General features: G+C 35.0%; 1 protein-coding gene across 14 annotated transcripts in view; it reads left to right on the plus strand.

The window, feature by feature from the left end:
- The window catches only part of SNX14 (sorting nexin 14), a 103019-nt gene that overhangs the window by 58640 nt on the left and 29086 nt on the right, over nucleotides 1-15293 (plus strand). For 13 of the 14 annotated variants that reach the window (XM_032275327.1, XM_032275321.1, XM_032275332.1 and 10 more), the window contains 5 exons: nucleotides 641-773; nucleotides 6249-6450; nucleotides 8796-8879; nucleotides 10374-10474; nucleotides 12791-12902. In XM_032275327.1, the coding sequence (XP_032131218.1) occupies nucleotides 641-773; nucleotides 6249-6450; nucleotides 8796-8879; nucleotides 10374-10474; nucleotides 12791-12902 (632 nt within the window). The remainder of the gene's footprint in view (nucleotides 1-640; nucleotides 774-6248; nucleotides 6451-8795; nucleotides 8880-10373; nucleotides 10475-12790; nucleotides 12903-15293) is intronic. The other variant, XM_032275329.1, reaches the window with a different exon arrangement.

Genomic DNA, 15293 nt, shown 5'->3' on the forward strand with positions numbered 1-15293 from the left:
TTTTATCCCTATTCTCATTGCTAACCTTTCTCTTTGGCACTATTCTTTTTCTTACTTTGAAGTTAAATAATTTAAGATCCATTTTGTACCTCATGCCTTCTTTGAGTATTTGTATGATTATATAAAGTTGAATTTTGCTTTAACGTTTGTCATAGACAGTTTTTTTTAAAAGTTCCTTTGAAAATGAAGCACTGAGAAAGTAATATCTTAATGTTTTTTTTTTCCTGTTGCATTATTTTAGTACAGTTACTCTAAAGGGATGTTTTTGGTTTTGAACAGATCTTAGGCATTTTTCTATTTCAAAATATCGCAATAAGAACAATATTCCACTAGGGGGCTCTCATCTTTTAAAAATTTTAATCCCGTTAATATTTTGAAGTTAATATAGGTAAATTTTGAGTGTTTATAAATTATTGTCACATTTATTCATCTAACAAATTTAAACTTTAAATACTGTGTCATTTTTGGCTTCTGAGATGTTGATACTTAATCCATGGATGAAAACTCCAGAACTTATGTTAGCTATACCTTTAGTTTACATTTTTAAAACTATTTTTCTTTTTTTTAAATAATGGTTTACAATAAACTAGACTGTTGTGATGATTTGCTATGTACTTGATACATTTTTTTTAATATTCAGGAACACACAGAAAAGGGGAGAATCATTTGGAATCAGCAGAATAGGCAGCAAAATTAAAGGAGTATTCAAAAGTACCACAATGGAGGGAGCTATGTTGCCTAATTATGGTTTAGCTGAAGGTGAAGATGATTTTGTAAGTAAAAATGTATCAATTTGATTTGTGTATAACTTTAGAGTTACTATAACATAAAAAAATTAGATACACTCATTGTTTTCCTTTTGTTTTTGGAGAATCTGTGTTCTGTTTAATACTTTCCCTCTATCGTCTTACTTCAGACTTCCTTTGTATTTCTCATTCCTTCATTAGTTATGATAGTTTCATGATGTGAATCTAATTTTTAAAATTCCTGAGAACTATGTTATTGCTTATTAAGGCAGAATGGGTTCTGTTAAGCTGAGGTATTTCTAGTAGTCAAACAGTTTACCATCTTTTGGTTAATCTTCAAATTCTGATGTTACCTTTTTCCCACCGTATGTTCCAGGTATACAGAGCTGTTAATAGATGCTCTAACTCCTTGCTACTTAAACTGTGATCTGTGGACAAGCAGCATTGGCACCACCTGGGAGCTTGTGTAAATACAGAATCTCAGGCCCTATCCTAGACTTACTGAATCAGTTTGCATTTTAATAAGATTTCTAGTTGACTTATATGTACATTTTATTTACCATGCTATTTTATTTCTCTGTATCTTTGTCCTACTTAATATGCCCTTCCTTCATTTATTGACCTGGAAAATTCGTATGCATCCTTCAGAATGCCGCTGTTCCCCATAAACCTTTACGTGAATCCCTGAGTTGAACTGAGCATTTTCTCCTTTTATGTCTCCATTATATCATATGTTAAAGCTTGTACCATAATGCATTGAAGTTATATGTTTATGATTGTCTTTCCTATCACATAGTCCCATAAAGGCAAGTATTGTCTCATTTGTACTTTTCATTTTTATTGAATAGAGATCTTGGATTCTCATTTGCCTTTTAATAAAGACCCTGGGTACTGGGGATGAAAAAATGATTACATGTAGACCTTGGCCTTAAGAAATTCACTAACTCAGGTGTAAAAGGGATGTTTAGTACTGATTGGATTGATTATGACCAAGGAGGAGGAAAGGTGGGGAGACAGGAGTAAACCCTTTTCTTTACCCCATCCTTTTGACCTTTGTCCCATTGCCTTGCTGAATTACTAAGGGTAACTGATTCTTCATAATAATTTAAATGGAAGAAAATCTTATTTAAGACCTTTTTTATTAATCCAAATACAGCAATTTTTTTATGCCTTTATTTTTTCCTATAAGTGTGGGTAGTATTTTTTTGCAGGGTTTGGTGGCTCACATCTGTAATCTGAGCACTTTGGGAAGCTGAGGCAGGAGGATTGCTTGAGCCAAGGAGTTCAAGACCAGCTTAGGCAACATGGTGAGACCCTGTCTTTACAAAAAACTAAAAAATAAGCTGAGCATGATGGTGCACAGCTGTAGTCCTAATTACTTGGGAGGATCACCCCACCTCAGGAGGTCAAGGCTGCAGTGAACCGTATTTGTGTCACTGCACTTCAGCCTGGTTAACAGAGTGAAAGCCTGTCTCAAAAAAAAAAAAAAAGAAAAGAAAAAAAGTGTGGGTAGAAGAAAGTAGAGAAAGTCTTTTTCAAAATAATGTTTATGCTTTCTAATTTTAAGCACATTATATTATCAGTTTTCTTTTTTTCTTTCTTTTTTTTGAGACAGAGTCTTGCTCTGTTGCCAGGTGCCAGGCTGGAGTACAGTGGCGCGATCTTGGCTCACTGTAACCTCCGCTTCCTGGGTTCAAGCAATTCTCCTGCCTCAGCCTCACGAGTAACTGGAACTACAGACACGTGCCACCACGCCTAGTTAATTTTTATATTTTAGTAGAGATGGGGTTTCACCATGTTGGCCGGGATGGTCTCGATCTCTTGACCTTGTGATCCGCCTGCCTCAGCCTCCCAAAGTGTTGGGATTACAGGTGTGAGCCACTGTGCCCAGCCAGTTTTCTAATAATATAGAACAGTGGGAAAAAATTTAAATGCCACTTGCACCCATAATCTTACCACCCAGTAACCACTTCTATTAATAGTTTGGTGATTTTCTTAAAAAAAAAAAAAAAAAAAATCTCCCAAACATAAAAGCCTTTTCCTTTTCACTAGACTAGACTACATTATAAATATAGTTTGCCAGCCTTTCTCCCCATTCAATATTGTAACAAAAGCATTTACTCATGTTATCCTGAACTTTTAAAACATATTTTTTATGGAGGAAGGTGTATTTTGCCTTCCCAATTACTGGATACACAGGCTGTATTTCAGCTTCAATAATAGGAGGATATCTTTAAAAAGCTGAGAGAATTTGCTCTTTTGTAGTGACCCAAGGAAGAAGGAAATTCTTGATTGAGAGTAAAGACAGTAGTAACAGAAAGTTGGAGAAGCAGGCAAACAAATGTTTAATATTATCAAAGGAAAATACAGGGACGGTAAGGTGCTGACCCAGACTAAGATGTCTTCTAAGATTTAGAAGACACTGCTAGTTCCAAGCTGGGGGTGCTGGGGGAATCCGCTTTGTCTTGTTTAGGAAGTTGAGGGAAAAGAGAAGTTGCCGGTTTCACTGCCAGGAATAAAGTGGTTTGTGATCCTAAATTGGAGACATTTAGGATGTCTTATTAGAGACACAGAAGACGTTATCTTTCAGAACCCTTGTTGTGTCATTTGGCAGCAGTGCCTACTTGCTCAGTGATCTTGGGTATGTTGGTTAATTTTATTGTGATTTTGTTTTGTCACCTTGAAATGGAGATTACTATTTATCTTACATAGAGATGTTGTAAGAAGTATTAACCAAATAATATATGTGAAGCACTGAGAACAGTGCTTTGCACATAGAGTGAGTCCTGTAAGCACATCAATTCTCATAGCTGTATGATTGCAAGTTGTGAATTAAATTAGCATCCATCCATATGCTGCCCTGTGAGCCAAAGCCTGGTATATAAGATTGGGTTGGGGCTGGGTTTGGTGGCTCACACCAGTAATCCCAGCACTTTGAGAGGCTGAGGCTGGAAGATCACTTGAGCTCAGGAGTTTGAGACCAGCCTGGCCAACATGGTGAAATCCTGTCTGTATATACACAGAAAAATTAGCTGGGTGTGGTAGTGTGTGAGCTACTCAGGAGACTGATAAAGGAGGATCACTTGAGCCCAGGAGGAGGTTGCAGTGAGCCTGGCAACCTAGTGAGACCCTGTCTCAACAACAAAAAAAATTGGGTTGATGTATCAGAAAATGCATTTCTGTCTTAAGTTCAGAAATATGGCTTACAAATATAGTTACAAAATATAATATGCCTGTACAGATTATACAGAGATATATATACAGAGATAACTTGGGAGTTATCTCTGTATAGGAAAAGAATAATCAGAAATACTAACATTTCTTAAGGAAATAGAAGGACATTTAATCTTTTATCTCCACCTTCCATAATCACCATCCTCTTGGTAGAAAGAACAGCTGTTTGGAAATCAAAAGTATTTAAAGTACTTGGTTTTCCCTTATTAACATTTTGATTACAATATTTACTTATTTTCAAACAGTGTTAAAGGATGCCCTGAAAGTTCTTAGAGAAATATTTCCCTAGAGATTTTTCTTTAGACTTTGTTGATAAAAATACCATTTAAGTAGTAACAGTAATAAATTACTAAACTTTGTCCTTTTTCATTGCTAAGAATTTTGTTCTCCCATTTTGTTTCTTACATTGATTCTGAGGAGCTTCTTTTAATTTAAGAATGTCTTTTTTTTTCTTCTGGCTTTTAGTCAGCATTTTCAACAAATTCTCTATCATTTTATGATTCACTTTCTCTTCTCCTCAGAAGCCAGATCCATTAACAAAAATATACTTGTAGTAACCATGGAAGATGATACCTTAAACCTCAAGTATTAAGCGTTGGGTGTTTCTCTCATACATCTCTCTGTGTTTCTTCCAAGATTATAAGGAGATAATCTTGCCTCTTAAAAGGCAAAACCCAACATCTGTCATCTATTTTTATAGTTTTGTTTCCAAAGGTCTTCAAGTTGTTTTCAACAGAGCATTAAGAAGTCTTCCTAAGATCAGTGAAAATCTTATTAGAGGTTATGGAAAGCCAATTTAGGATGAGAACAGAAAAAAGGAAAGGAAGTTTGTGGGGGAGGAAAGGAATTTCCTTAGAAGAGAGGTGGGTACCAGGGTTAAGAGGAAAGAACTGAGAGTGAAGGTAGGGTTAGAATTCTGGAAATAAATTCCTCTGTACTACTGGTTTGCTCTGACTAGGCTACTCAGAATTCTCTTAAGTGCTGCAAACTTTGACTCATTGCTTTTAAAAAGGCGTGTTCAAGATGAATGCGTTTTATTTATAATATTTTGTCCTTTTAAACATGAATAAGAGATGTCTAGGTGAGTCGATATTTATAATATGCCAGATTCAAAGGAACTCTTCCAATTTAAAAAACAGAGACAGTTGTTTCCTTCTTCCTGTGTATCTATTTCTAGAACATGTAGTTTTATTTTTTAAAATAATTGTTACTTTATTTTTTTGGCATTTGAAAATATTTAGCATTTAAACATTTACATTAAAGTTTTAGAGTGATGAAACAGAAAAACTCTTAATTCTGTGGAGGTGGGTTTTATTCCGACCTTTTTTCCAATTTTATGTTACTTACTGCTACAGTTTTTACTTGGGTCGTTTTTATAGTTAAGAAAGTTTTTGGAGTAAATATTTTTGTTACAATAAATTTTCAAAAATGGAATTACTTGTTTGAAATCATTTTTTGATTCTTTATAGATAAATATTGCCAAAACACTTTCCAGAAGGGTTGTGCTGGTATACCTTGTAACCAGCAGTGTGTCACAGATCTAGTTTATCTGTACAGTCTCCATCAGTGACTGTTGTCATTTATAAAATTTTACTTTTCAAAATGAAAAATACCAGTACATTAATATTTCTTATCACAAAGGTTGAACGTTTTCTGTATTTGTGTTTTACGTATTTTTTCCATAATTTCTAAGATATTTATTCTTTATCTTCTATTATATTTTCTTTCTTTCTTTCTTTTTTTTTTTTTTTTTTTTTTTTTTGAGACAGGGTCTTCCTCTGTCACCCAGGATGTAGTACAGTGGCACAAACTTGGCTCACTGCAATCTCAGCCTCCTGGACTCAAGCGATGCTCCCACCTCAGTCTCCTGAGTAGCTGGGACTACAGAGGCGCACCACCATGCCCAACTAAATTTTCACAAGTATTTGTAGCAACAAGGTCTTGCTGTGTTTCCCAGGCTAGTCTCAAACTTCTGGGCCAAGCATTCCTCCCACCTCAGCCTCTGCAAGTGTTGGGATTATAGGCGCTGTCCCTGGCCTATTATATTTTCATGCACAGTAGATGGAACAAAACTTAGAGTTGACGCTAGTAACTTAGTTTTTAACTTTTTGTCGTTATTTTTTCAGTAGAAAATTTAATATTACCTAGCTTTCAGAGTCTTAAAAAATTATCAATTGATATGGGCATATTACTTTTTACTTGTATCTCATATGCTATAATTCTAAAGGTATTGGGAATATTAAATTCATCCCGTTAATTTTTTTCCAGATTGAAGAAGGTATTGTTGTAATGGAAGATGATTCTCCAGTGGAGGCTGTGAGCACACCTAATACTCCCCGAAACCTTGCTGCATGGAAAATTAGCATTCCATATGTAGACTTCTTTGAGGATCCCTCCTCTGAAAGGAAGGAGAAAAAAGAGAGAATTCCTGTGTTTTGTATTGATGTTGAAAGAAATGATAGAAGAGCAGGTAGGAAGCTTTCTGAATACCTTTCTTAAAAGATGCCCATGAATGAGTATTGTTTTCAGGTACAATAAACATTTTGCTACTTAGGCCTAACAAATATAGCTGCATATCCAAAAGAGAGTGTCCAAAACAGAAAATTGAAAGAAGGCTTAGGATGTCCCAGGTTATCTTTGTTAGCAGTTAACTAACTCATTCAATCAACAGTTATTGAGTGAAGCCTACTAGACACCTGACAGTCCATCAGGCATTTAATGTACTGTTCTTTTAATGGTTTTGTTGCCATCATTAGCCATTATACTTACTTAATTATCATGAATCCATACAGCACTGTATCAGGTATTATATTAGTTTAATTAAGGCAGTATTTTCTCGCACCCATTTTGTGGGCTAATTAGAATTGATGAAAATATGGCCAGGCATGGTGGCTCACTCCTGTAATCCCAGCGCTTTGAGAGGCCAAGGCGGGTGGATTACCTCAGGTCAGGAGTTTGAGACCAGCCTGACCAACATGGTGAAACCCCTTATCTACTAAAAATACAAAAATTAGCCATGCATGGTGGTGTGTGCTGTAGTTCCAGCTTCTCAGGAGGTTGAGGCATGAAGATCACTTGAACCCAGGAGGCGGAGGTTGCAGTGAGCCAAGATCTCGTGACTGCTCGCCAGCCTTGGAGACAGAGTGAAATCCTGTCTCCAAAAAAAGAGCTGATGAAAGTATGGTTAAAACTTTACAAATTTTCTTCATGTTTAGCCATATTTTTTCTTTTGATTATTTCAGGTATAGACTGTAGAAGAGATAAGGGTTAATGTTGTCTGTAGCAGGATAAAGTCACCACTTTCAAGTCCCTACTTGTAACTTCATAAAAAGAAATCGAATTAAAAAATAAAACAGTCACCACTTTGCACTTTGTCCAAGAATTGGGTCAGTCAGTGTAGGGAAAAGCACAAAGTCATGTATATTTTGAGAATGATGAGCAGAAAATAAAGTTGAGCTCAGAAAGAGGGAGTTATGAGGAAAGAAGGAAAAAAGTGACAGTGTTAGAAAATGGTTTTGAGAGGGTAACTAAGTGGTAGTGTGAAGATCAGTGCTAATTATTCTTATTTATTTTTCAAAAAGTATTAGGTTTTCTGATTTTCTTCAAAAGCTGATCCTGTTTCAAGAACATGGGACACAGGAAATTGGGAAGGAAGAATGCCCAGAGTAGCTAGTTATAATTTTTCCTATCATAACTAAATACCAGGCAGAGTCTTATTCTGTCCAGGTCTTAGGCCATACTGCCTGATTTTGTTGGAGTTGCTGTTTACTCTTAGTAGTTGGTGTTCTCTCAGCATTCTGACAGGTGGACAACCAAACCATTGTCAATAATAGAGTCTGATTTCTGTTTCAAACTTAGTTTTGTTTGGAATATACTTTTGGTTTTGCTTTATGACAACTGCCTTTAATTTTTATGCTTTATTTTAAAAGGTTAATAATTTAACATAATTTATAATAATTTATGGCTCAGTAACTTAAAAATAAAACCCCCAAAATCTTAAAACTTGTATTTTATTTTTTAATTTAATTTTTTTTCTTTTTGAGGGAGGGTCTTGCTTTGTTGCCTATGCTGGTGTGCAGTGGCATGACTGTGGCTCACTACAGCCTCAACTTCTATTGGTTAGTACTGCTCTGTACTATGTTAAATTAGGACAACATGGTAAATATTTGAGAGACCCAAAATCAATAAAAAAATTTTTTGTGAAATACATTATTTTGGTGACATTAAAAAAAAATCATAATTGCATGATATTTTAAAGTTTCTGTCAACTCTGATTCCGTATAGAAAAAGTGTATTTTCTTGAGATAACTTCATAATAGATAAAATTTATTAGTCACTTCTAGGTACCTAAAATACGGGATAAAATTTGTTGATAATGTTATGCCAAAAATAACAAATTATGACTGTGGAATAATTTCCAGTTTTGTATTCTTTTTTTTTTTTTTGAGACAGAGTCTCACTCTGTTGCCCAGGCTGGAGTGCAATGATGCAATCTTGGCTCACTGCAACCTCTGCCTCCCAGGTTCAAGCGATTCTCCTGCCTGAGGCTCCTGAGTAGCTGGGACTACAAATGCCCGCCACCATTCCAGGCTAATTTGTATATTTTTAGTAAAGGCAGGGTTTCACCATGTTGGCCAGGCTGGTCTCGAATTCCTGACCTCAAATGATCTACCCACCTCAGTCTCCCAAAGTTCTGGAATTATAGGCGCGAGTCACCGTGCCCAGCCAGCTTTGTATTCTTAATGTTTTAAATATGGCTTTCTTTTAGGGTGTTAAAATTATTTGTTACTCAGTGTGTGTTTACTCAATTTACAGTTGGACACGAGCCTGAACACTGGTCTGTCTATAGAAGATATCTTGAATTCTATGTGCTTGAATCAAAATTAACAGAATTTCATGGTATGTTATTCTTTTTGGATAAAACATTACATTTCAGCATTACTATTCTTTAAAGCTATGTTACCAGATTAATTTATTTTAAATAATTATAGCAAAGAAATACAACAGTGGCACTGTGTACACTTTTATTGATAACAGAAGTAGACTGTTTATCTTTTTATTTTTACTTATCTCTGTATTTAAAGTTCTTGCAAGGTACATTTATGCTTTTTTAATAATAAAATAAAAATTTAAAAATAGCTAATTTAAAACTGTATTTTAGAAAGGGTTTTCTATTTATTCTTTTTTGTTCTTCCTGTCTCTTCAATTTATTTATTTTGGTTAATATCAGGGATATAGTTATAAACAATTTCCAGCTTTTTTGTTTGTTTGTAGCTTGGTGAGTTTTACCTGTGTGTTCTAAATCTTTTTATTTTAGAAAAGCTCTGTAGAGTGTCTCCTGATGCAAATTCAGGTTGATTTTGAATTGAGAAGAGTAAGGAACATTCCTTTCCCTGCTATAAGAACAAAGCCTGTGATAAGGATGATTATTATAGGAAAATAAAGGTCCCACTCCATATTTGTGCCTAGATTTTGAGTTTGTATGTGTATTGAAATGTTTTTTTTTTTTTTTCTCTCTACCAATCTGGTACAGTACCATCCTGGTTCTTTCTCTGAAAACTTTTTTTGTTTAAGGCTGAGTGTTTTCTTTGAAAACTTTTTTTGTTTATACTTTTCTTTTTTGATACTAAAATTTCTAAAGCCAGTCCTATCTGAGAAAGTACATTCATAGTTTTTACATTTTTTTTTCTTTCTTTTTTTTTTTTTTGTTTGAGATGGAGTTTTGCTCCGTCACCCAGGCTGGAGTGCAGTGGCGTGATCTCGGCTCACAGCAATCTCCGCCTCCAAGGTTCTAGTGATTCTCCTACCTTAGCCTCCTGAGTAGCTGGGATTACAAACATATGCCACCATGCTTGGCTAATTTTTTTGTATTTTTAGTGGAGATGGGGTTTCATCACGTTGATCTCAAACTCCTAACCTCAAGTGATCTGCTCACCCTGGCCTCCCAGAGTGCTGAGATTATAGGTGTGAGCCACTGCACCCGGCTTACATTTTGATTTTAAGCTATTTATGTAGCATTTACAAAGTGCTATCTTTTTTCCCTATGAGAAATTAGTTACTTCTTTAGTAAGGTTTTATCTAATATATCTCACCGATTTCAAAACAATCTCATAATTTTTGAAGCTGTTTTACTAGTATAGAAAGCTAAAAAAATCTATGTCAAACCGTGGTTGTTATGAGTGATATTTTGTTTATCAGTAGACTCAAATTCTTTCGTCTGGACTTTTGACTTGAAGTTCTCTGATTTTGTGAAGATTATTCAAAGAATAATGTCACATCTCTACAAGGCAGTGTTGTTAATCTGAAAGTGCCATAGTAAATGTTAAGACCTATTTTAAGGTTTTAAAAATAATAGCAGAACACAGCAATAACTTTAATATGTACTAATTTCAGGTACATTTCCTGATGCCCAGCTTCCTTCTAAGAGGATTATTGGCCCCAAAAATTATGAATTCTTAAAGTCAAAGAGGGAAGAGTTCCAGGAATATCTACAGGTAGAACATCAACTGTATTGATTTCAAAAGTTGCTAATTATAGCATTCTCTAATTTGTCTCTTTTTCTCTTTTACATTTGTGCTTTGCTGTATAAATACCTGTCCGTGTGGATTTTAATTAAAAAAAATTTCCATGTTTATTTTAGAATGAATTTTGGTCAAGAGTATATTACTTCCACCTACCTTCTCTCCCCTGCCCCCCCCAAAATGGAATAAAATACAAGATATTTTCTTAGGGGAAGAAAAATCTTTTTTTTTTTTTAAACTGAGTCTTACTCTGTCACCCAAGCTAGACTGCTGTGGCATGATCTAGGCTCACTGCAACCTCCACCTCCTGGGTTCAAGTGATTTTTCTGCCTCAGCCTCCCTAGTAGCTGAGATTACAGGCATACACGCCATGCCTGGCTAATTTTTGTATTTTTAGTAGAGACGGAGTTTCATCATGTTGGCCAGGCTGGTCTCAAACTCCTGACCTCATGGTCTACCTTCCTTGGCCTCCCAAAGTGCTGGGATTACAGGCGTGAGGCACTACACCCAGTCCAGAAAAATCTTTACTTAGTTTTAGGCTGATTAAAACTTTGTATAGGACATTAAAAAAGAAACATTTGGTGTAAAAGATTAGATGCATTTGAAGAATACTGGGTAGTATTCTTAGAATATTTGTTATTGTTTGTTCTGTTTTCTGTTTGATTTTGTGTTTAGCATATTCTGAACTTTGGAGTACCTTTTGTTTTGGGTTCATAGATGTTTTTCCAATTTCCTGGGATCAACTCTACCATTTGCTACATGGAATTGAATCCCATTTTTTTAATAGTGTTATATGTGCACATAACATTACGTTAAAATATAATTGGTATGTTATTTCAATACCTGGTACAGTCGGTGTAAAAGTTACTTGAGACGTCAGGCTCTCCAAGATTAATAACCGTCTTTCTTTATCAAGTGCTTATAAGAGAGGATACTTAATATTTGTTTAAAAAATATTTTACTTGGGCATGGAATTTTATATGTTTAAAAAATTGTTGATTCGGTCAAATTTGGATCCTACCCAAAAAGAAATACTTTTAAATTAAAAATACTCAGCAGTGTAAAGGAGTATTTACACTTTATTTCCTCTCTCTGAACTGTTGAATGCTTTCAACGCCAAGTTGAAAAATAGATCGATATTTTCTATATACATTTTTTGGTGATGTGAAAATTGAAATATGAAATAATAATTAACTACTGCAGGGATGTTTGGATAAAACATAAAACTATGTCTTTGTTGATAATGTTAACCCTATTTGGACCAGCTAATTATTTCTACAAACTAGAGTACTTCACTGTATAAGAACTATTTTCTGTTAATATGGATTTAAATTAGAGGTTGCCGTACTGGTTTTTAAATGTAGATTTCTATTTATGTTTTGTTAGTGTTTCATAGTTAAGAAAACTATTAGGTTAAGACTGGGTGAATTTTGGCTTTTAAGTCATTTTTTTTTTTTTTTTTTGAGATGGAATTTCGCTCTTGTCATCTAGGCTGGAGTGCAGCATGATCTTGACTCACTGCAACTTCCACCTCCCGAGTTCAAGCGATTCTCATTCCTCAGCCTCCCAGATAGCTGGGATTACAGGCCATCACCACTGGCTAATTTTTGTATTTTTAGTAGAGATGGGATTTTGCCTTGTTGGTCAGGTTGGTCTCGAACTCCCAACCTGCCCACCCACCTTGGCCTGTAAAGTGATAGGATTACAGGCATGAGCCACTGTGCCTGGCCTATTTTATCTTATTAGAAAATAGTGTTGCAGGAAGAACAGACAACAGAGTTTTAAAGTTATTTCACATTTCCACATCTAGTTTTCTGCAAAACCCTTTATGCTGACTTTTAAAAATTATTAAGAAAGTTGTGTCATGCTATTGTACTCATTTTATAGTTGAGAAACTGGGAAATAATAGTAGCTTATGTTTTGTTTTACTTCCTGTGTGTCCATTACTGTGCTGAATGCTTTATATAACAATACTGTAAAGTCGGTAGTGTCATTATTCTTATTTTATAGGTGAGGAAGTTTCCTTGGACAATTTAGGAACTTTTCTAGTGTCAGCTAGCATGTGGAAGAGCCAGAATTCAAACTCATTCATGTCTGACTGTAAAGGCCAAGGTCTTACCTACTATCCTATACTCTTCTTTCTAAAAATGCAATTGCTTTGTTATTATTTTAAATATAAAGTAGCTTTTGGGGATAAAAATAACATTAAAAAAACATTTAAATACAGTTTTGATTACTCTTCTAGATTTCTAAACTGTTTTTCCCCCCCTTTTTTTTTGTTCATTCAAGAAACTTCTGCAGCATCCAGAACTGAGTAATAGTCAACTTCTGGCAGACTTTCTTTCCCCTAATGGTGGGGAAACACAGTTTCATGATAAGATACTACCAGATGTAAACCTTGGTAAGTCAATTTGAAGAATCATTATAAGAGAATAAGCTGAAAAGAATCAGCATTTTCAAATTAATTTAGAAAAATAGTTTATATAGTATAGCCTATGGTGAACTCCAAGGCTCTTATTTCTGCATTTAGAGGTAGATTGACCTTACTCTGTCCATTCTGAGTTCTGATTATTTAAGCAGTCACTTCTAGCCATATGTCCTCATCACAGAAAATAATATTAGTCAATATATTTATAAATTTATTTTCTTAAATTTAAATATGAGAAAAGTAGAGATGGTGTTTTTAGCATATGTGAATCAGTGTTTTCAGCATACAGTATATGAATAGCTATGGTGTTTGAAACGTCTCATGAAGTATATCAAAAAGACTAACTCTGTTGGCATTTGACTTAGTGTAAAGCCAGTTGATTTTTTCTTCACCTTTCTGTTCTATTGTGTCCTTTCTTATTTTGTATTTTAAAGCATATAAATATGTTTAAAACCTAATTTTTGGATAACTTATAGTAGTAATTTAGGTAAGTAAACTTTGTATAATTGACTTTTAGTTAACTTGAATTAATCTTAATGTCATTCTGAGCAAATTTCATTTCATGGTACTTCTGTACATGGATTTTATTTAAAGTTGAATTGTTGTCTGTAAAACTGGCATGGAATGTACACATGAGATTGTAGAAACATTTCTGCTTTAAATATCATTGTTTTTCACTTGTTTTGAATTTTTAATTAGTAATTTAGAAAAATAATTTAGGTTCTTTTTCCTTAATTTCAACTTAACTTTGTAATTAGTAAAACCATTTTGCAGTTAATAGATTGCCTCATTTCTATTAGTACTGTTGTAAAGGAAATTAAGATGTGTCAGAAAGCTTATATTTGCTCTGTTTTTCAAATATTAATATTTATTGTGACATAAAAAATCTGTGGCCAAAGCACAGTCTGCTGAGATACTGAAGACATTATCATATTTTTACTATTAGAGATTGAAGTTAGTATTTCCTGAAGATGATGTTTCAGAAAGCATTTTTTTGTTGTAATACTTGAGCACCTAATTTCAGCTGTCACTTTTGGATGAGGTATTTATATTATAGTTTGTCTAAATAGCAACAAGGTCAACAGAAATCCAGATAGATCATCTTCTCTAACCACTAATATAGTATATACATTATAAGTGCATGTATAGTCCGGGCACGGTGTCTCACACCTGAAATCTCAGCACTTTGGGAGGCCAAGGTGGGCGGATCATGAGGTCAGGAGTTCGAGACCAGCCTGGCCAGCATGGTGGAACCCCGTTTCTACTAAAAATACAAAGATTAGCCAGGGAAGGTGGCACATGCCTGTAATCTCAGCTACTTGAGGAGGCTAAGGTAGGAGAATCACTTGACCCTGTGAGGCGGAGGTTTCAGTGAGCCGAGATTACTCCATTGCACTCCAGCCTAGGCAACAGATTGAGACTCCATCTCAAAAAAAAAAAAAAAAGTATATGTATTAAAAAATAAAAATATAAAAAATGATTCGATTAAATAATGGTAGTCTGAAGTTTTCCAAAGAATCATCTTACAACCTCCCTCACATCCTCCATTCTATTTTATAAATTGTTCCTTAATTACTATTTTACCTGCTGGTTATCAGTAATTAGATTTCTTTTTTTCCTGTGATGGAGTTTTGCTCTGTTACCTGGGCTGGAGTGCTGTGGTGTGATTTTTGGCTCACTGCAGCCTCAACCTCTCGGGTTCAAGCGATTCTCCTGTCTCAGCCTTCCAAGTAGCTGGGATTACAGGTGCCCGCAACCACACCCAGCTAATTTTTTTGTGATTTTAGTAGAGATGGGGTTTTACCACTTTCCCCTTGGCTGGTCTTGAACCCCTGAGCTCAGGTGATCCATCCTCCTCAGCCTCCCAACGTGCTGGGATTACAGGCATGAGTGAGCCACCGTGTCCAGCCAGTGATCTCATTGTTAATGGAGACATTTTCTCACTCCTCAGTCTTCTTGACCTCCTCTGCAGCATTCTTTCCTTTAGAAATTCTTTGCCTTTGGGGTTCATTAATGCATACTATTCTCTTAACTGTTCCAGTCCTATCATTGCATTTCCATCCTACACAATCATCCCTTATCTCTATAAACCTAAATATAGGCGTTTTCGAAGCTCTGTCCTTAATTTTCTTCTTGCCCGTCTCCACAGAATCTATTATTTTAATTTTTACCTGTATGTAAATATTTCTAAATGTAGTCTGACCTTTAGTTGTACTTTTCTAATATCCAGTCAGACATCACCACCTGATCTCCTGTCATCTTTTCAGAACCAACATGTAATTCTGTTAATGGTATTATAGTCATTTCAGTCATTTGCAATTTTACCATTAACTCTTGGATTTTCTCTCCCATGCTCTCACTACA

Source organism: Sapajus apella, unplaced genomic scaffold (genome assembly GCF_009761245.1).
Source record: "Sapajus apella isolate SASKATOON/1434 unplaced genomic scaffold, GSC_monkey_1.0 scaffold6, whole genome shotgun sequence".
Taxonomy (NCBI): Eukaryota; Metazoa; Chordata; class Mammalia; order Primates; family Cebidae; genus Sapajus; species Sapajus apella.